Below are 27,300 nucleotides of genomic sequence, written 5' to 3' on the forward strand. Positions count from 1 at the left end.
ACCACGACGGGATTTGAACCCAAGTAGCTGCAATGGGAGTTTGCTTTTTTCACATTTTTTTAAAAAACAAATCGCCCCAACAGGAGTATTGTTTGCCACTGGCACCTCATGTCCTTTCGACGTATTCCAAACACTGCAGGAACACGATCATATAAATACTGAGGACAATTAAAATTCCGACCTTGCTCTTCAAAGGAATTCGAACCCCTAGTTTCTTTTTGGAAATTAGAAGTTATGGTAAAGACGAAATGTAATGTAAATTGGGACCATCCCTGCCACCGATGACCAGCGCCGTAACTTAGATTTTTTTCTGGGGGTGGGGCAAGTATTAATAAGCTTATTTGGCCCCCCTAGAAAACGTTGATTTTCTAATTATTGGCCCTCAACTTTCTCTTAATATTTTAGGCCCCCGGAGCCTCTGGGCCTTCCCGCACTGCAAGGTCTGCGGTTCAGTTAGTTACTCCCTGTCCCATTCCATACATGACTAAATTATTAAGGGGACAATATTGATAAATCTCAAAGCCATACGAATAAATATTACTGAAATGGGTCCACGACTCGTTTTTTGTTCTATTTATCTTTTGTGTGCTGTTTTGTTTATGTAATGTAGCGACCCTATTTGATGCTTCATTTCTAATTTCATGTTCGTATCATATACGGAGTAAGAAAATTTTGTCTCAAATGGGCCCCTTTGTACGGAGGGGAGTTTCTCTGGGGGGAAGTTGCCCCCTCACAAGTTATGGCTCTACCAATGGCGTAGCATCTACTTGAAGAACATTTCGTGATATTTTCCTCATTGAGTAAGGTCTATATAACTTGTTTCTGAGTTAAACAAGGAATTGAGTAAGTCATTAACACACTCACAAAATTTGCTTATATTTTCTTATTTATATTTTGTTTATATTTGTTTGTTTTCGCTATATTTGAGTATCTTGTTTATATTTTTTCATGAAATGGCTTTAACTAACTAAAAGTTTAGATAATAGGTTAAATGACGCGGTAGGTATGTGGTTAGCGTATTGAACTTCTGTTCGGTGGGCCCGGGTTTGAATTCCGGTCAGGTTGAAACTTTTTCAAATATTTTAATTTCAATTTCTATACATACTCTGCCACATCCACATTTTGCTGTACAATCATTTGTGTGTGTTTTATAACAATTCATCTTCGTGCTATCTTACATCAGTATTCGATCAATATTTTATAGTTGTGACATTCTGTTCGCAAGTAGGGAATCGGTTGTTCCATGTTATCCACTTTTCTTCTTTTTCTTTATTTTGCAGTTTTACTACGAGCTTTTCATCAATTACTGTTTTCATAATCAATTTACACATAAAGAAGTTCCTGGAACAAAGGAGAGGGAGAGATTCCTTCTCCCCCAGAAGAAGTGTAAGTGGAAAAAGTTCAGTGATATGGTTGACATGGTTCTCTTGCTGCGACCGTACTTGTTATCTTTCAATTTCTTAGAATATTTTGTTTTAAAAGCTGCCCGTACAGGTACATTTTAGTTGACACTTGACGGAAGGCGAAGAAGTTGTGATTGCTGAACTCAAAAGTAAAAGAAACAATGATGGGGGATGAAAGGCATAAAGCAGTAAATAATCCTTTTAAAATGTTTCGACAAATAAATGATGATGGGTGTACTTTAGTAATGGTAAGACTGTTTTTCTTGATTTATCGTGTACATATTTATATGTGTATACCGTATAGATTAAAAATACGGGACTCTGAAAATTAATTACGTTGGTGGTCAAGTTTAGGCTCACCACATGTTACAAAAATTTCAGGTAAAGTTCAATACTCTGCATGGAAAGTCATGTTTATTAGAACAAATTTCTGCAGGCAGCAGAATTAAATAGTATGTAGTACAGTTTTATTTTAGATTTACAAGTATAGGGTTACTAGTGTAGTTACATTCATTACCAGCGCTTTACGATGGTTAATATAAGTGCATATGAAACATAACTGTATTAGATACTACTTGCCACCGGTAGAGTATTTCAGCGTGCAAAAGCGTACCGTTTTACAAGTGTAAAGTTCCTAGCATGAAACCATTACAACTGCTGTTGGAACTCGTATCATTGCGAAAAACCACGTGTTTACACATCCCTCGCTTAAGAGTGTACTCACCTACGCTGACGCGCCTGCTTCCTATGTACGTGCTTCCGCGTTGTGCACCAGTTTCGTCCTGCACCGACTCGGTTAGATATTCGTACTTTTTAGTAGCTACCTAGCTCACTTTGTTTTTTGTTTATTATTTATGCCATACATCCGGAAGTTGTATTTATGCGCAAATTGTAAAGTATTGCAATTTTTCAACAATTACTTCTGCTACACCCGTTGAATTTTATGTATGCTAAGTGGGGTAGTGTCATATCGCCCAGGAGAACAATAAGAATAAATTAGTGACAGAATTTCAACAATTATTCAATTCAAGGTTTGTCAAAATTTACTTCCAGTAGTGTACCTAACTGGACCTGCACGGGTTTTTGTACATTGTGTAAAAGTACTTCGCTAGCGAAAAATAATATCGCCTTAAGTACCGGGGGTGTTTTCCCGAAATTACGAGAATATTGATTAAATTATACGAAATTTAAGCAACATAAAAACGAAAAAGGTAATGGGCCTTATGCAGAGTTGTTTTGATGTGTGATTAGTGAGTGACATGCTAAAGAGATCGACTAACGTATGTTTCCTGCAGTAGTCAGGCCTTTAGTATGACGCTAATCATATGTCAAAATGACTGCATAAGGTAAAATGAAACTTATCACTGTACGGCGACTAACCACAGGGAAAAACGAAGTTTAATATTTCAGTATATAAAGTTGTGGATTGGCGCTATATTGGGTAAACTGGCAATAGAACATAATGTCAGTGTTTTAAACCCACTGGCATAGTAACCAATCTATGAAGAAGCGGTGCAGGAGGGGAGAGAAAGTGCCAATGAATTGTAGCAGCACTCAGTGGTGCACCATAACGTATCGCCCTTCGGTGCTATCCTATTTCAGGGGGGGGGGATAATAGGAAGAGATACGTGAGTTGCTTTTCTCTCAGGATTTTATGAGTAATTAAAGGAAAGGTTCTAGAACACAGGTCTCCCTTCCCACTTAACTGTAATAAAGACAGCAAACAACGTGACTGCGGGTCTCTAGCCCGCCTTCACTCGCTCACGCTCGCTCTGCAATAATATGTGACTTAAATATTAAACTTTGGTACAGAAGAGAACCAGTTTAGCTATTAACCTATATGGGGGGGACCTGTGTTCTAAAACCTTGTTGTAATTAAAATATTTCTTAGTCTAACTACCTAACTGACTCAATGGCCTATGGAACCCGGAGATTAAATGCCGCGTTCACAAAAGCTCTCCACTGACTTCTATCCTTAGCCAACCGGATCCACTTTCTATTTCTGCGAAATCCATCGTAATATTGCCCTCCCATCGGCGCCTACGTCTTCGTGATGGTCGTTTTCCGATTGGTCTCCCAGTCAAGACTTTGAAAGCATTCCTACTTTCTTCCATCCTGACTGCATGAGCTGCCCACTTGAGCATCCTAGTTTTGATGCCCCTAACAGTGTTTGGTAAACCGTATAAATTATGCAGTTTCACGGTATGAAGTTTGTGCCATTCCCGTTTCTCTTGGGTCCGAATATTCGTCTCAAGGTCTTGTTCTCAAATACTTTCAGTCTACGTTCTTCCCTCAGAGTAAGTGATCATGTTTTGCAATATCGTGGCCTGATAAGATGGAATTATGAAATGGAAAGTGTGCTCCTTACCAAGTAGTAAGACATGATAAAGTGTAGTGATGTCTGAAGGCCATCATGGAATTACCACAAAGCTCTGCCAGACCCAAGGCATATATTTTTATGCCGTATGAACTGTTTTTCCACTGTCCTCGTTTATGCATATGCACACCGCCGCTTACGCGCCTGTTATCTACAAACGCACCCTTGCGCTATCGCTGGGCCCCCTGGTGCGCTGCTGTGGATTAGTTTTCTGTCAGTTTTGCTTTTTAGTGGCCACCTAGCACAAGTTGGTTTTTGTTTTATACACTGTAGATTTTATGCCAATAGTAGTAATTGTTTAGTATTGATTTTCTCTAATTCGTTTTGAAAAAAAAAAAAATATAATAATGCACCGACCGGCATGCATTACCCTATTAGGTGCAGGTAATGTGTAAAGTGTGTAGGGGATACAAACAGAGCATAATCTAATATTTTTAAATTGGTAGTTAATCTTTTATAAACTCCCGCTATAGTCTAGCTTTTGCACCTTTGGGGCAAGATTTCCATTCTTCACACACCCGGTGAGTGAACTTGGCTTATTTTCCTGGTCTTATTGTAGGCACATCATTCGCATAGCTTCGATTGTAGAAAGAAATGTTACAATAAAAGAATGCCCATTAGAATATGAAGCAGAACACGTTAAGGGGCAATTGTTGTAAGAAAATAATTTAAAGAAGAAAAAAAAAACTATTTTAATGGGCATATATATTTGGTTATGCGAAACAATGTTTAACGTCCTTTGTAATGGAAGCCTTTCGTGTTTGTTCATATCTTGTCTGGACTTCTGCAGCTAATTTGTACCGCGGCACTAACGGTCAAGTGGGTCACTTGTCTTTCTGTTAACAACCATTCCCATGGTCATGTCTTCGTTACTATGTGCCCTAGAAGCATGAGACGAACGAGATTGTATTTCTCCACGTGTACTCTTTCATGCTATTTATGCTCTTGTCTATCGTTTCATAACAAAAAAAATTTACTTCATACCTGATGCTCTATTTGTTGATATTGTTCCTACCGCACGATACCTCCATTTGACGAGCCCCGTTTGATATTACTGTTTACCGTATATCGCTAGCGTTTCTCGTTTCGACGGTATTTCAGTTGATAGTTTTAAATGCCTCGCAATGTGTATATACAGAGGGAGAGAGATAAAATGGGAGTAAAAGCATCTTGTTTTTCCGTTTCCTCCCAGTTCACCATTTTGTTCATTATTATCATCACCGTCTCCCTTAACCTCGTAGCATAATCGTGGGATGTTCATAAAACCGGAGAGAAAAACAAGGGTTTGAGTGTCCCATGGTGAAGAATAGTTTTGATCATGCGAACTTGCGCTTGAGAAGTGAACTTTATCACTGTGACTGTCATTACAAATTGTTTGTACTTTTTATCCAGTAAGTAACTCAAAAGTAATATTACATTTTTATATCTCGCGTATGATGGAAGTAACTTCCTAGAAACTACTGTAAAAGTTTTACTTTCATACATTAAATTTGCATTCGGAATGACATTTTCTTTCAGCTTTTGATTACTGCAAGTTTGACATACTGATGTTAAGTATGAAGCATGATTGAAATGTGTTTTCTCTTTTACGGTTTCTTTTATTATTATTCTTCCATTTCAGCCGTCAGTTGGTATTGGGAACGTTGGACAGTTAGCGATGGATCTCATCCTCGAAACTTTAAAACCTGTTAAAGTTGCTTGTATTTGGCATCCCGCCGTTCCGCCAGTCGTTGGAGACGAACTGTTTGAGGGAGGTAATGAAGATGACACAGGAATTACAACGTCTGCAGAAGGTGAGCGTAACGGTAGTCCGCTAGATTTGAAGTTTGACGTTCGAAAGTATTTTAACACTGTAACCACAGGCAGAATGACTATGTAAACTTTCTTCGTTGCAGATTTATTATACGGATTCATAGATTTATAAAATTTACAGAAGAAATCTCTAATAATACTTTAATAGAGTAGTGTGTAAATAACGGAAATATGATGTGCACTTACTTCTGAGATGCGTGTTTACGTTGAAATGTAGAAATGAAAGTCGAAGGTGGTATCCACGTATTCTCCCATAAGGTAATTAGAGATGGATTCCTAGTTTGTGAAACGTTTATGATAAATTGCAACTAATAAAGTAGTTTATAAGCAATCGAAGTAGTTAGTGGTTTTACTACCTCAAAAAAAAATCAAAATAAAGTGTAACAATTTACACAAGCGCTCACGTTTAGGCAGCCATTATGGACAGTGTATGAACTGATTGAAGGTGAATCAGGGTATACGAAGTGAAGAGTTAAAAAGCGGAACCATTGAAATCTTTTCAGATTTTTAGTGGCCATCTTGTTTTTGTCTAAATTGTGATAAAGGTAGGAAACAATGAACCCTGCAGGGCTCCTAACCTCCGTCGCTCACTATTGGTCGTTCAACTATGTTTTATGAAAATAGCATTCGTGCTTTTTACTAGCCACCTAGCACAGGTTGGTTGGTGTTTTTGCAGAAGATCTCTTATAGTAAATCTACACTGGAGAATGCAAGGGCACACCTCCAAAATGATTGCTGTAGGTACAAAAAGTGAATGCAGATAGAAAGTAGTATTATTTCATGAATTTGTGTATAGATCCGTATAATAATTCTGCACGCTTTCTTCAGTTAAATATAGTCACCGGATGTCGCATAAGCGTAGTTTATTTATTTACAGCAGAATGTTAACAATAATTTAAAAACGTTGAAAGGTAGTTCCAGTGACCCGTCAGGGCAAATTATAGTCAGCACGAAGAGTACTTAGCCTTCACGTATCATCTTATCAACTGTCGGACTGCGTACGATTTTGTTCGACATAAACAGAATGTAATTATCTACAAGTTACCGAAACTACTCTCCGATTCGTCCATCCATTGCAAAGTTATTGAAAAGAATCGTACAAGGGGGAGTAAATACCTTTGCTCAAGACTGTACAACATGAAAAAAATATATATATAATCGGGAAGTCTCAACTATTTGTTAAACTATTGAACTGTTAAAATTTCTAAAATAAGTTCTTATTTATTTGTTTACTTATTGAAAACTTTTAAGTTTTGGTTAGGATTAGTAAGTTGATAAACACAACGGTATGGGGTCCACAATTGACAAATAAACCCATATATATATATATATATATATATATATATATATATATATATATATATATATATATATATATATACATTGTAATAAATGGCCTGAAACAAGGAGATGCGTTGTCGTCATTATTATTTAACTTTGTGCTGGAATACGCCATAAGGAAAATCAAAGATAGCAACCAGGGCCTAGAGTTAAACGGTATTCACCAGGTGATGGCATATGCTGATGATGTAAATTTAATAGGGGATGATAGGAGAACAGTAGAAATAAATGCAGAGATCTTATTAAACGCTTGCAGGGACATAGATTTAGAAGTAAATGCAGAGAAAACTAAATACATGGAAGTGCGTCGGGACCGTAATACGGCAAATTGTGGGGGCGTTAAAATATTAAATAATACTTTTGATAAAGTGGATACTTTCAAATATTTAGGATCAATATTAACAGATGAAAATCATATTCACGAAGAAATTAAATGTCGACTAAAAGCAGGGAATTCGTGTTACTATTCGGTTCAAAATCTCTTGTCGTCGCGAATTCTGTCGAAAAATTTGAAGCTTAAAATATATAAAACGATAATCATGCCTGTTGTTCTGTATGGTTGCGAAACATGGTCAATTACTCTGAGGGAAGGACATAGACTGAAAGTATTTGAGAACAGGATCCTGAGAAGAATATTCGGACCCAAGAGGAACGAGAATGGGGAATGGCGGAAACTTCATAACGAGGAACTACATAGTTTATACGGTGTACCCAACATTGTTAGGGTCGTCAAGTCTAGGAGGCTTAGGTGGGCAGGTCATGTAGCTGGAATGGAATAAAGTAGAAACGCTTTCAAAGCCTTGACTGGAAGACCCATAGGAAAACGACCATTAGGAAGACCTAGGCGCAGATGGGAGGATTAAGATGGATCTCGCAGAGATAGGAATACAAAGTAGAAACTGGATGCAATTAGCTAAGGATAGAAGTCAGTGGAGAGCTTTTGTGAACGCGGCACTGAACCTGCGGGTTCCATAGGCCATAGAGTTAGTTAGTTAGTTAGTTATACACATTGTAAAACTGTTCCTTATAGTTCATAAGTAGACCTAGGTTGAGTAATTGAATGTCCGGAATCGACTCCCACTATCGGTTTATTTACAAATCCTCAAATAGATTATAATAGTATTCACAAATACTGATATACCATCCTCTAACAAGGTTCTGGGTGAAATACATGTGTTCCTCGATCTGACGGCCTCGGGAAGGAATCCTCAATTGTGAGCTACGTGAAGGGTTGTGGGACACGCTCTACTCTACTTGAAGTAGAGGGGCTTAAGGTTCCCGTCAAGGCTCCGTTGCAAGCCCAAGCCGGATTGTGGTTAGGATTCTCCCGTTGTTCTACTGCAAGGTGAGGCTTTGCAGAAGGGTAGGTGCCTTTTAGACTCCACTGCAAGTCTATAGAGGGGAGACCTGAGAGCTACTGAAGATCAGAGGACCAGCAAACTGGTGAAGGTCTGCCGGCTGCATCTCATTATATAGGCGTCCTGGCGCTGGTGGCGCTGCTGCTCCCATGTCGTTATCTCGTTCGTAGGAAGCGCTGGAAGCCCGTCGTTTGATTTTTCATAGTAAATCCACGTGGCGTATAATACTCTGTTGTAAATGCATGTGGTAAAGTTTAGAAACAAGAGTGTAAAGTATTGTTTGTATACAGAAGCACGTGGTACATTACAATATATTTAACCTCTTTTCAGCATTTGTACATTTCATCTTCAAGTAATGATTTAGAAAAAAAAAAAAAACAAAAAAAAGTGCGTCACTTACATTTTCTCTGTTTTTTCTTTTCGTTTCAGTATTTTATGACAAGAATCTTCACATGTTCTTCATCCAGCTCAGAACTCCAACTGTGCGAGTGAGTTACTGCGATTGGTTTATATGTATTATTGGCATTCTCTGATCTGTGTATACAAAAATAAATAAAATAAGACGCTTTTGTTGTAGTTGGAATTATTAGGATTTTGAAAGATAAATAAAAAAAAAAAAAAATAGTAATGACTTAAAGCCCTGAACTAGAAACTCAATCGCTATTGATTGCATTGTGCTGTAAAGTACACGTATGCTAATATGGCCGTAGTATGATTTGCCTAGTCAATTAGTGTTAATGTAAAATATACAAAAGACCATTGCATTCTTATAGTAGCGAATTACACCCGTCTACCCTAGGCTATGACCCCTTTTCCGTCTAAGACTCCTTTTCCATCATCGATCATGTTCAGTATGATCGGCCTGACGATGACAAACTTCACGACAGATGCACAATAAATTTCCCATAGGGTTTATGGTAATGGCGGGTTTTTCTACCAAGGGAAATCTTCCTATACACAGAGTTGTATTCAATATGAAGATAAATACTGTTATTTACATACAGCATGCCTTAGATTCCTTGTACCGCCAACGTGCCCGCTGCTTTCTATGGGAACGAGACCGCCAGAATTCGTATCCACCAAGAGGAAGCCAGCAGTCACACCGCCGAAACAATGGCGTACATGGCTCGTTTGGAACAGGAGACAGGTATCTAGATTATCACATTTAGATACATCTTTGTCGAACCATCAGAAGTGGCCGGGCATCATCATCTATCAACTTTTGTGTTTTGGACTTATTAAGACGTCGAATCACATCACTTGAGGGACTCTCGAAAGTGTGGCAGGACGAGTGGGCTGTACTGAATAAAGTTCGCCTTTAATGGAAGCTCTGATGTAGTGCGGTTGTTCGTCGCCAGAGCCATCATATTGAACATAATCGGTGATGTGAAAAGGTTTTGCAGCCTAGGGCAGCTGAGTGCATTTTAAGGTTAAAATGATCTTCTGTATTTACTATAGTGTCCAATGTATATAGTTCATAGAAACTAAAAGAATCATGTGAGCTACTATTACATATTAATTTTTCTTTATTGTGTTTGCTGACATGTTTTTATTTGTTATCCTTTACAGGAGCATATACATTCACTTCTGGATCATGTGATAAAGTGGGCAAAGGAAATGAAAGTTAAAAAAATTATAATTTTAACCAGTATGTGCGGATCGGACAGAATCGAGGTCCAAATCGGTGGAGAACCGTTTAGATACTTGGCTTCGCCAGAAGTGGAAGCGGAAAATGGAGATACATTTAGGTAGGTTTTTAATAACTAAGCGTTTTCTCTTTCTGTTATTTTATTAAGAAAATTGAAAACTTGTGAAAGTGTAGGCTTAACTTCGCAGGGTTTGCCAAGTAGGCCCAGAAAAAAAAAAAAAAAGGTTTTTCAGATTTTTGTTAGTATATTAATGGTACAGCCAAGGTAATCACATTGAAAGTGATTTTTATCAGATTTTGAATTTTCCTTGGGCGAATTAGATGCTTTTACATTAAGCTGTACAACAGCATTCAACGTAAGGCCTTTATAAAGTTCTCAATGCGCTGAATGAATAAAAAAACTTAGCTTGAGATAATTACAGAATGTATGGATTATACTTATAGCCTATTTGAAGTAAAATATGCAATTTTATATTTTATAAAATGCTTTCCGTGAATAGGGTGCTCGCCGACTCTGTGACGCCGAGGGACGTTATCCCTCACACGTTTGACAGGTTTAAGGCCATAGGTACCGGTACTACCACTAAATATGTAAGTAAGTACATTAGTAAAACTATTAGTATTATTTCTTACCTTTGATGGTAACACAAGTATTCTTCAGTAAAATTTGGTTTTCCAACAACAGTTTAGTTCAGTCATTTGTTTCTTCTCTTCAAATAAGCATTCTGTAAAATCAACACCAGCAATAGCGGTCAGATTTAAGAAGCTTAATGCTCGAAGTTCCGAAGACTACATAACGCTTACTCAGTGACGTAACCGGGGGGGGGGGGGTAAACGGGGTTTGTGGCACGAGCGCGGGATTGGGAGGGCAAGAAATTGGGCAAATATTTGGGGGAGCGTTTTCCTTTGGTTGCTCAGGGGGCGCTAAGATGAGTTCTTGCCCTGGGCGATAACTAGCGTATTTGCCTCGCTGCGCTTACTATTTCAAGTATTGAATTAAAACTTGCATGCACAGTAAAGAGAGAAGCATTTTCAGGAAAATACCCACAATTGAAGCTCGGAAGTAAATAGTTCAACAATAAAACTATTTATTTTACGCTGCAAGATATTTAATTTCATTTAAGACTTTTTGAAACATTCACTTCATAAAGTATTAATTTAGAACAATTAACAAAGATATACTTTATTTTCGGGAAAGAACCGTCTTGCAACAAGTGCTTGGGAAACTCCCGTAATTGAACATACAAAATATCGGAAGTGAGCTTCAACAATGAAACCATTTATTTAATAAAACAAATTATATCTTTGTTTTAAATTAATATATTTGATACTCATATTTGGCGAAGGCCACTGAGGCTCCTGGGATGACTCGATCTACAATTGTTCGTTTGCTTGCATGTACCACACACACTACAGACTACAACTTTCGGGCTTTTAAGTGTAAATTTTCAGGGTACAAACATGAGACATTCTAAATTATCTTTATAGATTTTCTCGGCGATCCAATGTCAAAATGGCAGCCATTTTTTTTTTTTTTTTCAAAACAACAGTGAATAGAAAATTGTTGCAAGTTGTGACAATGACAATGAAATATAAATCACATGTTAACACTTTTACCCCAAAGACATTGAAATATTTCGAAAAAAACTCAATTAAATCCGAAAAATACATATGAGCCCATGTGGGTTGGGCTTTTTTTTTAAAAAAAAACAGGGTTTTTCAAACCCTGTTATGCCCTGATCCCAGACGAATGGGAATGATCGCAGAAGTGTTGAGAAAACTAAGAAAACCGTTTAGCAAGATCTCATTTTGCAAAGTATTGTCTATATTGTGTGAAATAGATCAGGGACCCTCTGTACGTAAGAGAAAGACCTTCCACTGATCCGTCCTGCGAACTAGAAGTAAATATGGACCAACCATGGAACCTTCAGATGAATTTTGTCTAACCCTAAAACTTGCCTAACACGGGAAGATCCCACAAGTTGTCGCTCAAATCTCATTGCCACATAGCACATCTGATAGAACATCATGAGAAATGAAAATGGGCAAACTTTAAGGTGCTACATACCAGAAGGATAGGACCTATGGGGCTTTGTTATTTAAATATCAATATATATACGTTTTATATCATATCATAGAAATATATACGTTTTAAGTATCTTGAAAACCGTTAAAGCAATCAAAACAAAAGTTGCACAATATAATGAGAACAAAATGCCCTATCGAAAACCACAATACAGTGTTGTCATAGGTGAAGCAGTGGTGCCAACTGAACATAAAAATATTTTGTTTCAAATAGCATCATATGAAAGTGTGTACAGATTAAAAATGCACTATTATCACTAAACATAACAGTGAAGTGTAGTGGTACAATGTCGCACACTGAGCTACGTGTGCTGAAAATGTACTAGGAAGAAATTTGATATGTGGAAACAGATGGTAATAAAGGAATGCGTTAGAAAAAAGTGAGAGCTTTGCATTATACTTATGTAGCCCTGGTGAATGAGCAGACAACTCGCGAAAACAAAATGATACACGCGACGAAAGAAACACTTGTTTTCTAATTCTGTAAACTGGTTCTCCAAATTATCTTATCAATATTTGGAAGAGTACTTTCTTGATTTATCTCTTTCGTGTTAAGTGACATATTCTTTTACTCCCTCTCCTACATACCTCCTCTTCTGTATGACTATGTTTGTACACTGTAATGTTACAATATTCACATTGAAAATATTATTTTATTACTACCTCATTTCGTTTTCAGTTGGCCCGGATAGCCGTGTGCTCTAGAAGGCTAGACAACCGACATATTAGGAGTTGCGGGTTCCAATCCCTTCTCGGACATGTTTTTTGTTGTTCTTTTCACTTTACATTTCATTATTATCTTTCTATTTCATACTGGTTCGGATTCCACTTTACACTATAGGTCCCGCCCTATATAGCTTCGGAGCTGACACAGGACGTAAAAATGGCATCACTCAATTTCGTTTTTCAAATGCATCAATATTTTGTGACACTGCTGACATTTTGCTATGTTATACTATCTGTGTTATGTATTTGAACTAAATTCATAGTATGAGACCCAGATTCCTTTATTGCCATCTGTTGCAACATATCAGACTTCTCCATGGTACATTTTCAGTACACGTAGCTCAAACAGTGTGTAACATTGTACTACACTTCACTTCACTGTTATGTTTAGTGATAATAGTGCATTTTTAATCTGTGCACACTTGTATATGATGCTATTTCAAACAAAATATTTTTGTGCTGAGTTGGCACCAGTGCTTCACCTGTAGCCACAGTGTATTGTGGTTTTCGATAGGGCATTTTGTTCTCATTATATTGTGCAACTTTTGTTTTGATTGCTTTAACGGTTTTCAAGATACTTACTTGAAACGTATATATTTCTATGATTTTTTTTTAAATATATATATTTAAATGTTGAAGCCCCGTAGGTCCTATCCTTCTGGTCTTTAGCACTTTCAAGTTTGCTCATTTTCATTTCTCATGATGCTCTATCAGATGTGCTATGTGGCAGTCAGATTTGAGCGACAACTTGTGGGATCTTCCCGTATGAGACGCGTATCATATTTGCCTGACATACCTAAATTTTTCACCCTTTACAATCAATGTCTTAGTTCGCGTTACTAAGTCCAAAGTTAGTCGATGTAATAAGGGTAGAATGTGGTAGCCTGTATAACTTTCGGTGTCATGTACGAATAAAATACATGCACAAATAATCTACTGGAAATTGAGGGAGACGAGAACGCGAAATAAACTCTGACAGAGTAGTACGAGTGGTGAGTACATTGTGATACGCTGGACGAGCGAAATTTTCGAGTGAGCTATCATAGAAACCAGGGAATCGAACCAGGGCCCCACGCACTAGAGGTGAACACTACCACTGAGCCACCACGACCCCACCACGTGGAAGTGTGTTTAGTGTATGGTACTGAAATTGGAAGTGGTAGTAGCGGTTTAGTAACATTAGACTAGAAATTGTACGTATCCTTGGAATACTTAATTGATTACAGAAAACCGCGTCTATGTATCACCATTTTTGCTCTGTAGTGGTCAACATTAAAAACATGAAGTAGTTGATTTATGCCCCTTCTGGTTTCTTTAACCCTTGTGTACTACCAAGGACATTTTTACAGAGGAATTACCATGGAGTCTTTTAGAACCCCATTTAAATTATGTTCTTTACGCAGAACCATCAGACAGACAACTGACTTTTTTTTTTACGATATACTCGAGATGGAATAGAAGAAAAGACAGATTTGTAATCTCACTTGTTTAAAAGATATATCACGATAAACATCACTGGGAGCTCAAAAGACCCCATGGTAGTACACAAGGGTTAAGGATAGCACGCTAAACCAAATCAAAAAAGCCAGTTCTTGCTGTAAGTAAATCAACGTGGCACGGTGGTTCAGTGATAGAGCGTTTACCTCTGGTGCATGGTGTCACTGGTTCGATCCCCGGACAAGAAGGTTTGTGGTGGACAGTAGAGTGTCCGTGGGTTTTCTCGAGGTACTCCCGTTCCCTCCCTCTTTCTCATTCCACCAATTCTTCCATGATCATTCATTTGCCTTAATCATCGCCTCCCTGAACCTAAAGAGTATAATCGAGAGATGCTGAAGTCCAAGTTCATGCCTTTATAAAGGGTGAGGTGGGGGAGGTGAAAAATAAAATGTCAAAGATGACTGAGATTTGTATCGAATTCATGGTTTTCCGGGTCTGAATTACATTTCTCTTTGAGATGATTTTTGGAAGATAGATAGTATTCACTTCAAGCTGGGTTTTCTAATCATATCAATTTGATTGAAGACGTATTCTATGGGGGTTACGCCAAAGGTACTGTATCTTCTGTATTTTTATAATTTCTGTCTAATTGAAATAAATGTTCTAAAGGAGGAAGTGGATTCAAATGTTTCATATAAACCCGTGCGAAGAACAGGATTTCAGTTAGTACTATGTATATTGTCAACCTGGGTTGTTAGTCCTCTAAAATGGAATTTGGGATGTAGCATTCTCTAATATAAAACACTTGGGGTAGACCAAGATTGGTAGCATTAGCTTAAGGTACATCCTATATTGCCTATATTGCTAATGTTGAAACAACACACCTATAATGTGCTATGACGTATTATGGGGATCCCCACCACTCTTTTGAGACGGCAAAACAGAACAGTGTATGTAAAAGAGAAACACAATTTAAAGTAATATTTAACACTTATTTTGTCTCATACTTAATGTGTATAGATGTCTGTTCGTGTAGCTAATGTCTATTATATTATTCTAAAGTGTTTGACAATTCTTAGCCTAAAAGAGGATAGGATAACTGGATCATACTTTACGTAGTTGATGATGTCGACCAACATCAGGAACTCCACTAGTCGAGTGCAGGTACCCTTGATGTACACACTATCAGTCTACGTGAATAACTTGGTGAATGGTTGTTTCTGAATTTTGAAGACTTTTGGTGAAGACTCTCTGCCTAATTCTGACGGACTGCGTCTTAGATTCGCTGAGTTACTATATACCACTGACTCCCTAATGACTCTTCAACTAACTCGCAATAACTGCACCATGATGAAGTAGACAGAAGCATTTATACAACAAAAAGTGCTTGCACTGCGGCTTGTGGCTCTCAAAATTCGAGTCGAAATCGTTACACATGCGTATGAGATTTCTCTGAAGAAATTTTGTTAACCAATACTTCTTTCAGATTGAACATCCTGTCAACACTCAGAATTTAACATAACTTTACATCACGGTGTCCGCTGGAGTGTGTATTTGTTAACAACAAAACACACAATTACAAAAATGCTTACATTGACAGAAATCATCTTACTAAGGAAGGTCACATGGTGATACTCTGACTTCATATCGATACTATGATCAATCGACTCGTTTTTACATATGAAACAATTACGCAAACGGAGAAATCCTCGATCGGAAGCGTGTTCGAATTACAAGTGTTCAAAGTTCGAAATTGAACAGATTTTGCAAAAGATTTGACGTAACTATTTTTTGAGATAGGTGCTTCATTTGTGCTTCAATCGGCGTTTCAATTCACTGAGAACTAAAAATAAAAAATAAATAGAAAATAAAATAAAAAAGGGAAAGCGATGATGTGAAACACCCTCTTCCGCAGTGCATAAGCATAGCCCGACAGGGTTCGGAATACCACTCAGGATAGTTCCGCAGCCGACCGCTCTGACGCAGCGCGATTAGTTTGAAGCGCCAATTCCGCGCGATTAACTACAAATGAAATGCCGGTGGTGTAAACTGATATTCGTATTCACTGTCAGTGCCAGCCTGTGTTGGATAATTTATTTGGATTAACTTCCTTTTTACAGTAAACTTTTTTTTTTTCGTTTTTGTTTTTGTTTTCCACATATGATACTACGTTGTGCGCCCCAATGCAAAAGTTTTGTTTTACAGCTGATCTGGGCAAAACAACATATTGGTGACAGAACCTTCTAAGAAAATATCGGTTTCATTCCTATCTACAGAAGTGAAAGAGCATCACAATATAATTATGAATACCATGACGTTCTTCACTGAAACGCCTAGCAAAGCGTTTTGGAGACAAATGTCATTGTTCAGTTTGAAGGTGGCCACACAGAAAATAATACAGTCGATAATATGATATGATATTTGAATGACAATACAGTCGAGTAGGGGTAGCAAATACATTTCATTAGCTTATCGATACTGTGTCCCAAACAGGAGGCAATTTGCAACTTGTAAGACGCCATTACCCTTCACCGCCTCTCCAATAAGTGCCCTTATCTTATGTTTCTACCTCACCACTGTGTTGGGTACTCAAGAACCCCCCCCCCCCCCCCCCGATATTAAAAATGAAGCGTCTATCTCAAAAAGTGGTAACTTCAAATTATTCGCAAAATCTGTTCAATTTTGAACTTTGAACGCTCGTAATTCGAACACACTTCCGATCGAGGATTTCTCCGTTTTCGTAATAGTTTCATATGTAAAAACGAGTCGATTGAGCATAGTATCGATATGAAGTCAGAGCGACCTTTCCTAGTCGACAAACTTACAACATTAATAACATTCACAGACTGTTTTGTGAAACTGAATACCGAAGAAAAACAAACTGATAATCCTTCAAAACTGAGAATTAACATACACAATGTTACGAATAGTATTATTTTCACTTGAAAATGGTATTAAATTATTAAGACTCCTTAACTATATATATATACTAGCAGCGTTCACCCCGCTTCGCTGCGGTCACCCCGGAACGCAATAAACTTTGTTACTTAGATAATTTTTACTTTTTCGCTTTCAAGTGATTTATAGCGCCTGTCAGTTATGTTAACCCGCCGAGTCACAGGGTCATGCGGGTTGCATATAAATACGTTTATTTTTATACCTATGATGAACTAATAACAAAGGATTTGTACGTATGGACACCTGAATGGTCAATTATCTCAAGACACTGGTAATTGAAAATTAAAGTGATATGATAAAAACCATCTAGGGTCCACATCCTAACAACCCCCCAAAAATGAAAGAAATCGGTTCAGCCGTATTAGCGTGATGAGCGGACAAAGGATTTTTTTTACGTATTGACACCTGATTGGTCAATTATCTCAAGACACTGGTAATTGAAAATTAAAGTGATATGATAAAAACCATCTAGGGTCCAAATCCTAACAACCCCCCAAAAATGAAAGAAATCGGTTCAGTCGTATTAGCGTGATGAGCGGACAAAGGATTTTGTGCGTTCTCTTTTATATATATAGATCTATATATATAAAAGAGAACGTACAAATCCTTTGTCCGCTCATCACGCTAATACGGCTGAACCAATTTCTTTTATTTTTGGGGGGTTATTAGGATTTGGACCCTAGATGGTTTTTATCATATCACTTTAATTTTCAATTACCAGTGTCTTGAGATAATTGACCATTCAGGTGTCCATTACGTACAAATCCTTTGTTAGTTCATCATAGGTATAAAAATAAACGTATTTATATGCAACCCGCATGACCGTGTCACTCGGCGGGTTAACATACATGACAGGCGTTATAATGGTTTTTATCATATCACTTGAAAGCGAAAAAGTAAAAATTATCTAAGTAACAAAGTTTATTGCGTTCGGGGGTGACCGCAGCGAAGCGGGGCGGGTTAACATAAATGACAGGCGATATAATGTTAACATTTACTGCAATCTTCTATGGTTTTTATCATATCACTTGAAAGCGAAAAAGTAAAAATTATCTAAGTAACAAAGTTTATTGCGTTCCGGGGTGACCGCAGCGAAGCGGGGTGAACGCTGCTAGTATATTATAAAATTGAATGTGACTATGTTTGTAACTGTTAATCTCTTGAACAACTCGACTGATCTCGATCAAATTTCCGACGTAGATGCGGTTCTGGCCTAGGAGTGTTTTTAGCTCTTTACTTTGACGGTAGAAGTTAGGGGAGGGGAGGGAGAGACTTATGTGAAAATAAATAAAACTTAATAACTCTTGAATGACACAACCGATCTCGATCAGATTTTCAACACAGATGAGATTCGCACCTGGGTTTTTATCATATCATTTCCAGGGTAGACTTTAGTGTGGGGGAGGTGAGGGGGAATATATAAAAATAAATAAAACCTAATAACTCTTCAACTATGCGACCGATCTCGATCAAATTTTCAACATGAATGAGATTCAGGACTGCAGAGTTTTTTTTAATATTTTTTCCTTGACGGTAGAACCTAGGTTTGGAGGAGGAAAGGGGGAGATATATATCTAAAAATAAATAAAACTTAATAACTTTTGAAATACCCAACCGATGTCGATTAAATTTTCAACATAGACGATGTTCGGGCCTGGAATGTTTATCATTTAACTTTGACGGTGCAACTTAGGGGAGGGAGTGGAGGAAGATATATATGTAAAAATAAAAAATAATGAAAGTGACTGTCTTTGTGACTTCATTACTCTTGAACCATACAACTGATCTCGATCAAACTTTCAACATAGGTGACGTTCGGATCTGGAACGATTTTTGTTATTTTACTTTGATGGTAGAACTTATGGGAGGGGGGGACTTAACTCTTGAACCACCCGACCAATCTCGATGAAATTTTCATCATATCTGATGTTCAGACCTGAGATAGTTTTGTGGTACCTCTTTGACGGTGCAACTTAAGGCAGGAACATTTATAAATAATCAAAAATTACCAATATTAGTGTCGATTCCATGGTTTTCGTTGCGACTGAGATGAATAGTGACACTTCCGATCCCGTTTACATCCAAATGCAGCCCCACAACTTGGGGGAGGGGAAAAGGGAAGTACATAAAACTGATCAAAAATGACCCATATAAGTGTCGAATCCATTGTTTGCGGGGTCGCTGAGATGAACAGTGATCTTTCCGATGCCACTAAAACCGAAAACAGCATGTTACACTGGTACCAAACACATGAGATACGGAGTTGTGCAGTTAAATTTTCATTTTAACTAAGCGAAGCGGTTAATCGATGCTAGTATATTATAAAGTTGAAAGTGACTTTGTTTGTGACTCTCAATCTGTTGAACCACCCAACCGATCTCAGTCTAATTTTCAACGTTCATGAGATTCGGGCCTTGAAGTGTTTTTATCATTTCACTTTGATGGTAGAGCTGATGAGAGGGGGAATTACAAAATAAATAAATATAACTTAATAAATTCTTGAACTAATTGCCATCAAATTTTCAACATAGGTAAGGTTCGTGCTCGGGATGGTTTTTATCATTTCACTTTGACGGAACAACTTATGGCAGGGGGAGGAAGGGGAGATAAAAAAAAATCAATATATATAAAAATAAAAGTGACTGTGTTCGTGAGTTAATAATTCTTGAACCACTCGATTGATCTCAATCAAATTTTCAACACATATAAAGTTCAAACCTGAGAAATTATGTTTCATTTCATTTTGACGCCAAATTTTAGGAGAGGGGGAGGAGAGGAGGGGAAATATATGAAAATGAATAAAACTTAATAACTCTTGAATTACCCGGCCGATCAAACTTTCAACATAGATAAGATTCGGGCCTGGAATATTTTTGTCATTTCACTTTTACTCTGCAACATTGGAGGGAAGAAGAGGGAGGTATATGTAAAAAAAAAAAATCTTTATGACTTCATCACGCTTAAACCACGCGACCGATCTTAATCAAATTTTTAACATAGATGACGTTTGAACATGGGGTGTTTTCTGTCATATCACTTTTACGCAGTGGCGTTTTCTCGGTGTTACCGCGTTTACCGGCGGTAAACAAATAATCGAAGAAAAATTTTTTGTTTTAATTTTGGCTCACTCCAAGTACAAATAGGAATGTCTCGTGGCTTAAACTGTATATCATAACAGCGCTTCTGTACAAGATTGAAACACCAGCACCACTTAGCGGATACAAGAATCTTTTGAGTTTACCGGAAGAAGGAGTGAGCAATCAACATCTACCTGTCAACATACTTGTGAATAAGCAGCATGGAAAGCAACACCCATACGCATGGGGCGGCGCCTGGGATTGGCGGTGAAGTTGGCCGCTGAAACTTGCAAGAAATAAAGGCTTCTGCTACAATCCTTGCAGATGGAGAACTGGTTTTAGTAGTTGTCACGACATTTCATGAACACATTTGTACTCACCAGCAGACCATGAGAAATCTGCTCCTTCCCTTCGAACAAAGTAAATAATTATGTGAATATTTAACAGATTTTATTGTATTAATTAAAAATTTGTTTTTTGTAATACCTATTTTGAAAGCTGCAAAATGTACATTTAAAATGTAAAAGAAATAAAAAATCCTACGATAACCAAATCTTTTTCATACAAGTCACTCATGTTTTATTTCTATACTACTTTGGGTGGGCCCACTTGGCATGCGAAATCGATCCAGGAACACTAATCAGAGGAGAGCGCTCTACTACTGAGCCATCGTGGTTCTTTATCTATCTGTGACCGGGTCAAACATAAACTAAAACGTATACATTGCGAATACAGTTCTTGTGTAAGTATACAGTTAAGGTGCTCAGAAATATAGAATATAGTGAGAAATGATGTTGTATACTTAAGATATTATCATATACAACCTGTGGTAAACCTGAATAAATTTTCAGGATACGCCACTGCTTTTACGGTAGAACTTAGAGGAGGGGGAAGGGAGGGGAGACATATATAAAAATAAATAAAACTTAATAACTTGAACCACCCGACCGATCTCGATCAAATTTTCAACATAGATGAGGTTCAGGCCTGGGATGGTATTTATCTATTCACTTTGACGATATAACTTTGGGGAGGAGAAGGGAGGAGTTAAAAATTAAAAAAAAAAAAAAAAAAAAAAAAAAAAAAAAAAAAAAAAAACTTGAACCAAACGATCAATCTCGATTAAATTTTTAACATAGATGAGTTTCGATCCTGAGATGTTTTTTGTAATATTACTTTGACGGTGTAGCTTAAGGAACATTTAAAAATGATCGAAAATGACTGATATTAGTGTTGAATCTATAGATTTCCAGGTCACTGAGATGAACAGTGACACTTCTGATGCCATTGAAATCCAAATTCAGCCCTGCAACTTGTGGGAGGGAGAGATATGTAAAAATGATCGAAATTACCAATATCAATGTCGAATTCATAGTTTCCTGGGTCGCTGAGATGAACAATGACACTTCCGATGTCGTGACCCGCAACATGGGGAGGGGAGGGGGATATATAAAAATCTTCGAAAATGACCGATATCAAAGAGCAGCTGGAAGCTGTAGTTGGAAGTCAATGTCTGTGGGAGTATCACAATTCATCTCAGCGACCGGAAAAACTTTGGATTTGACACTAATATCGGTCATTTTGGATTATTTTTACATGTCTCGGTATCCTCCCGATAACCCCCGGCCCGTAGTCGAATGAGGTGAATCGGAGTTTCATCATTGATCTCAGCGACCGCGAAAACTATAAATTTGACACTAATATCAGTCATTTTCTACTGCTTTTACATGTCCCGGTAAACACCCCGTCACCTTAGGCCCCTTGGTTCAAATTTTTAAAATAAACGCTTCGTCTTGGGCCTGGACCAAGGTACCCATGACCAAAATTTGGTAATTCTTGGGCCACTCGTCTGGTCCTCAGGCCGGACACAGATACACAGACAATCTCTTTATTATATTTGTGTACCTTTGGAGTCCTCGTCTGGAGAGACAAATTGCAATATGTGGCAACGTCGCAAATAAAGAACCATAGATTAGATCTATCAAATAGTTATATCGATTCTTTGCTGATTGCAGCTAAAGTCGATATTGATTGACACTAGCGTCATTTATTAGTGTAGCAATCGATTCAGCTGTTTGCTGTATTCGTAGAGTAATGCTAATGGCTGCAAGTTAATCTGCGACGTTGCCACACTGGGAAATTTTGATTCCCCATAGCGGCTGGAGGAGGCCTCGGAGGGCATACCATCATTGAAAGTTTTCGGTCTATTTTGCCTGTAGAAGAGTCCGTGGGCGCCATTTATAGAAACCCGAACATATATACTAATAATAAAATAATAATACTCTATTAATATTATATGAGTATTGAAAATTTTATAAATTGATCGTATATGAGAGCACTTTCCAGTCTTGTACTTTTAGGAATGCATGTTACTTTGTAGTGTGATTTGCTTTATATTTTAAGGAAACAGTGTAACGTCTTTTTTAATTATTTATTTATTTTGTTATGATTATCATGCGTATATATGTTAAAACTGTAATTACTCGCAAGTGGCTTCATAATAAATTATTTCTAACTTTACTTGGTTTAGGTCACTGAATTGGAAATTGCTCGAAGAGCGTGATTACATATCAGCTGGTTCCGGGCAGTCATTTTCAGCCATGTCTGAGGAAACATTGCAGCAAAAGCACTATCTACCTGGGGGAGGTTTCGCACGTAAATTTTATTTTATGTGGTAAGACCCTTATAATTATTTATTCGTGCAATTATTTATGTTGTACTTAACCCTATAATATTATACATAGTTATTGCACATATTATTTTGTCAACTATTTATGAAATTGAGATTAAGTAAGAAGTTTTCTTGTGGTTAATGATTAACATAAACGGATATCATTTGGTACGAAAAACTCGGGCTCGATTCCTGGTGGGAGTGTGCGTGCTGAACAAGATGTTGAACTTCTAACTAACCAATCAAGATATTTGTTTCTTTTACTGTACGGAATTAAAAAAAGAAACGAAAATTATTTCAAAAGATTAAAATTTAGGAAACAGGGGATGATAAAATGAAAGGAATTTGTAATGTGCTTTTAAAAGAGAAGATAAGGAAATTGTGCTCGGCTACAGTCAAGTGTTTTCCGCGCGTACTATGGTTAGCGTTGACCCGGATTCAATCTCCAGTGGAGAGACGATTTTCCATGTTGAGCCAATGTTGTGTTGTAATTGTATTACAAGAAACTTCAGTGTAGTAACCAACAAGTAAGTGTTAGAATAGCGGACGAAATGACAGAGGGGAATGCAATTGGAAGGAAACTTCGACAAAGTTGCTGTCTCTCGCCTATATTATTTAATGTCTATCTAGAAGAGATAGTGAAAAAGAGCCTACAAAAGGAAGACAGCATTTCAGTAGGAGGTAGAATGATTAAGTGTATACGGTTTGTAGAAGATAGGGCACTTTTTACAGAATCTGAAGGGAAAATCAATAAGATGTTAAAAAACTTGAGGAAGGGCTGTGAAGAATATAGGATGAAAATAAATGTTAGAAAGGCAAAAAAACATGATAATTGGAATGAAGTGATTGGTACGAAATGTAGAAGTAAGAGGGATGAAAAAAGACCAGGTGACTAGTTTTCGATACGTGGGTAGTATTATTAGTAATGATATGAAGTAAAAGCAAGGATAGGAATTGTGAAACAAGCCTTTAGGAGGAAGAAAATACTACTTTTTGGGACTTTGAATAAAGAGTTGAAAAAAGGACTGATAAAATGCTTCGTATGGGTCAGAAACATGTAAGTTACGCAAAAATGATGAAAAACAACTGGAAGCTTTCGAAGTGTGGGTGTGGAGAAGAATTAAGAGAATTAACTGAGCTGAATGGAAAACGACTGAGAGAGTAATAGAATGCTTGGGGAGAAAATAACAATTTTAGATATTATTAAGAAGAGGAAGGAAAACTGGTTGGGACATTGGCTAAGAAGGAACTGTATCATGCGGGAGGTAGTAGAGGGTATGGTGACAAGAAAGAGAGAGAGGAGGTGAAGCAGGCTACAATTGATGGACGATATCAAAACAGAAAATTCGTGCACGAAGACGAAGATGTTAGCTGAAGACCGTAGAGCATGCAAACTTGTCAGTTTCGGCAAGTGACCAGTCAATAATGGCAGAACATCTATGATGATGATGATGAGCGTAGTAAGTCCAGGCAAGAACCTTTTGCGAACTCTTACGCCAGTCAACTCTTACGTCATAAATGCGCTCTCTCCCGGAGCTAGCTACTACGTTGTTAGTTTCGTTCCGACCAAGTTCGTTGTTTTGTGTGGGTCAAATTTTATTATCTTCTTCCAGATCGAAAATTATTTTCCACACACAGAGTTTATTGGTTTATCAGTGCCTACGTCTTGCAGATTTTAAACAAATTATTCCACTTATAAAATATCTAAAATGAATGATACTGCTCTCCTAAGCGAAAAGGCCTTAACTCCATTTCATATAATTTCGAGAAAATAAGCAAAACTCGTTTTGGCTTAGGCTGTAAGTTCAGATTTGTTGTATTTCAGTAAAACTTTATTAAATATATTTTCACGATCTAAACTTTATGTGGCAATACATTTAAATATTTTACACTGTTGCATTATGGGTAAATTTGGAGTTACTGTTATTTTGTTTCTTATGTCCTTTATAGAAATGACCGATCACACTAGGAAAAATACCTCGTGGACGATTAAACACAACATAATTATTACGTTAAAATTTGTATTTTAGAGTACCATCTTTTTTTAGTTCGCTTTAACACCTTTACATAATACAGCATTTATTACCGTTACAGTACTAACGTCGAATACTTTTGTAAATACACTAACATCTATTAATTATTAAAAAATATCTTTGGAAACAAATATAAAATGAATAGAATCTACAAACAAACCGTTTTCACTACATGTTTCTAATACAATTTAATTACATAGGCTGAGCTGTATTTGGTACAGTAATATAATTGTTGCTTATTTCTCTAAGAATTTTGTTTCTTGATTGAATTATCAGTGATCATTCAATTGTCTTTTTCTCCAAGATTTGCAATGTTCGGAGAACATGACAAGTTCAACCAGAATTTACGTGGGCATTAGTGGTACAAGTCTCTTGATTATTTCTTCTTTCTTCGCTTCATCGATTCCATGACATTGTTTCCTCGTTTGAGCCGTTTGAATTTCTCTTTTAGTAGCTGTCTGGTTTAAGAAATCCAGCTCTTGCAATGGTGCATAAGCATCATCAGAAGTGCTGTACATTGATGTTCATAAAACTTTCTGGGCTTTGATGTACACAATATTAGCTAGTTTTGGACGCTAGGCCTTATCTTTATTGAGTTTATGTAAGGAACACTCCTTTTGTACTGGATGACGAATTGTACATCCCAAGACAAACATACGTCTTTCATTTTTGCTCACATCCCAAAAGTGCTTATGTATTTCTTCCCTACGGGTCTGGGATATTTTCCCTGCACATTCTGTTCGGAACTTACTTCAAGGAGTCTTAACATTATGTTTTAATGCTAATATTTTTAAACCTGATTTTCTTTCGCTCCTCTACACTGGAACATTTCTTCTTCCGTTTTCTAGGTAAACCACGCTCAGTTACCTGAATATCATCTGAAGCCATTACTGTTATATCTTCACACATTCCATGTGAAACGATAGCTGATTCTTCTTTACATGATGAAACTCAAGACGAACGATAATTTTCTTCTAACATATCTTCGGCGTCACAATTAAACACATTATTCGGAAATGAGGAGGAAGTACTCGTTCTATTATAAGAGATTCTGGATTGATGATGTAATCAGTGCATAAGTTTCATGAAAAACTTGATCTGTAGTGTGGACTTCATAATGATTTGTTTGTTCACGTTGAAGTCCACAACTGCCTGGTGTCCTAATTCAAACGTCAATTGTGAATCTGAATTTCTCTCTTTCACAGTTGTCTTAATCTCTTTCACTCTGGAATCCCAAATCCTATTCATGGTTAGCTTGGTAAAAAAATACAGAATAGAAAGCAAATCGTTCAACTGCTTCCCTCAGTCTGACACTAATTACAAAACTGGAAATCAAAATTAACTAGCAACAATCTTTTCTTAAAGAGCTAACAGAGACTGCAACTTAAAAGAAAGTATTTATTACCCAAAAATAAAGAACAAAAAAGCCGCAAACGCAATAACACAACATTATTGCCCAAAAGATGAAAAACAGTTTATTCGAAATACATTTTTCCTTAGCTGCTGCTTCATTCTAAACATAAGATATTGATTCATGTTGTTCATAAGAAGCTAAAAAGCCTTAAGTCCAAGAAAAATATGTACTTAAGATATTTTTGCTAATGAATTGCCATTTAAGGTCTTTTGCAATGATTCAAGTTTCTTATATTTTATATATATATAAGTTTTAAGTCAATGTGAAACATGTCAGATCCTTAATGTTGACACTTTCTATGTGAATATTATATTTTTCTTCAACGCGGCATTTCTTTTTACTAGCGGGGGGCCGCGGTGGCTCTGTGGTAGAGCGTTCACCTCTGGTGCTAGGGGTCTCGGGTTCAAACCCTGCTCCCGCCAAGTGAACTTTGTGGTGGACAAACGCCGTGTGCGTGGGTTTTCTCGGGGTTCTCCCGTTTCCTCCCACTTTCTTCATTCCACCATTTCATTCATTACCCATCATCACCGTCTCCTTTAGCCTAACCGGCATAAGCGTGGGACGTAAAACTCAAACATTTCATTTTTCTTTTTACTAGCATCGAGAATTGTCTTTCTCCTCTATGAATGTGTTCAATTCGTTCGTTTCGAAGGGGGGTGGAGGGAGAGAATAGCAAACTATTTTGGATCATTCGAAAGTGAAGAAACTTCTGTTCGAAGTTAAAGTAAACCTAATGATAACCATTGTACTTCTGTCTTAATAAGAATGACTTGTGTATACTTCCGATATCTTCACACAGTATTTTGAGCAGTCTACCTTGCAAAGGTTGTACCTTAACAGAGTAGATGATTTTGTTGGAGTTGTGTGTTACTCCCTTTAATACCGCTAGGATTTTTTTTTTTTTCGTTTGGAGGGTATGTCCGTGTAGTACATAATGACTACTTGTGCTGTTTTTCTCCT

The 27,300-nt window shown here is 37.2% G+C and overlaps 1 protein-coding gene across 1 annotated transcript in view; it reads left to right on the forward strand.

Annotated features, from left to right (window-relative positions):
- The first annotated feature begins 1,437 nt into the window (after positions 1–1,437).
- LOC145687849 (proteasome assembly chaperone 2-like) overlaps positions 1,438–27,300 on the forward strand; it is a 35,918-nt gene continuing 10,055 nt past the window's right edge. The window contains exons 1-5 of the mRNA XM_081761320.1: positions 1,438–1,651; positions 5,402–5,573; positions 8,721–8,779; positions 9,861–10,039; positions 22,753–22,896. Coding sequence (XP_081617446.1) covers positions 1,565–1,651; positions 5,402–5,573; positions 8,721–8,779; positions 9,861–10,039; positions 22,753–22,896 — 641 coding nt within the window. The 5' untranslated portion in view covers positions 1,438–1,564. The remainder of the gene's footprint in view (positions 1,652–5,401; positions 5,574–8,720; positions 8,780–9,860; positions 10,040–22,752; positions 22,897–27,300) is intronic.

The sequence above is a fragment of the Thermobia domestica genome, chromosome 6 (assembly GCF_964235325.1).
Source record: "Thermobia domestica chromosome 6, izTheDome1.hap1.1, whole genome shotgun sequence".
NCBI classification, from domain to species: Eukaryota; Metazoa; Arthropoda; class Insecta; order Zygentoma; family Lepismatidae; genus Thermobia; species Thermobia domestica.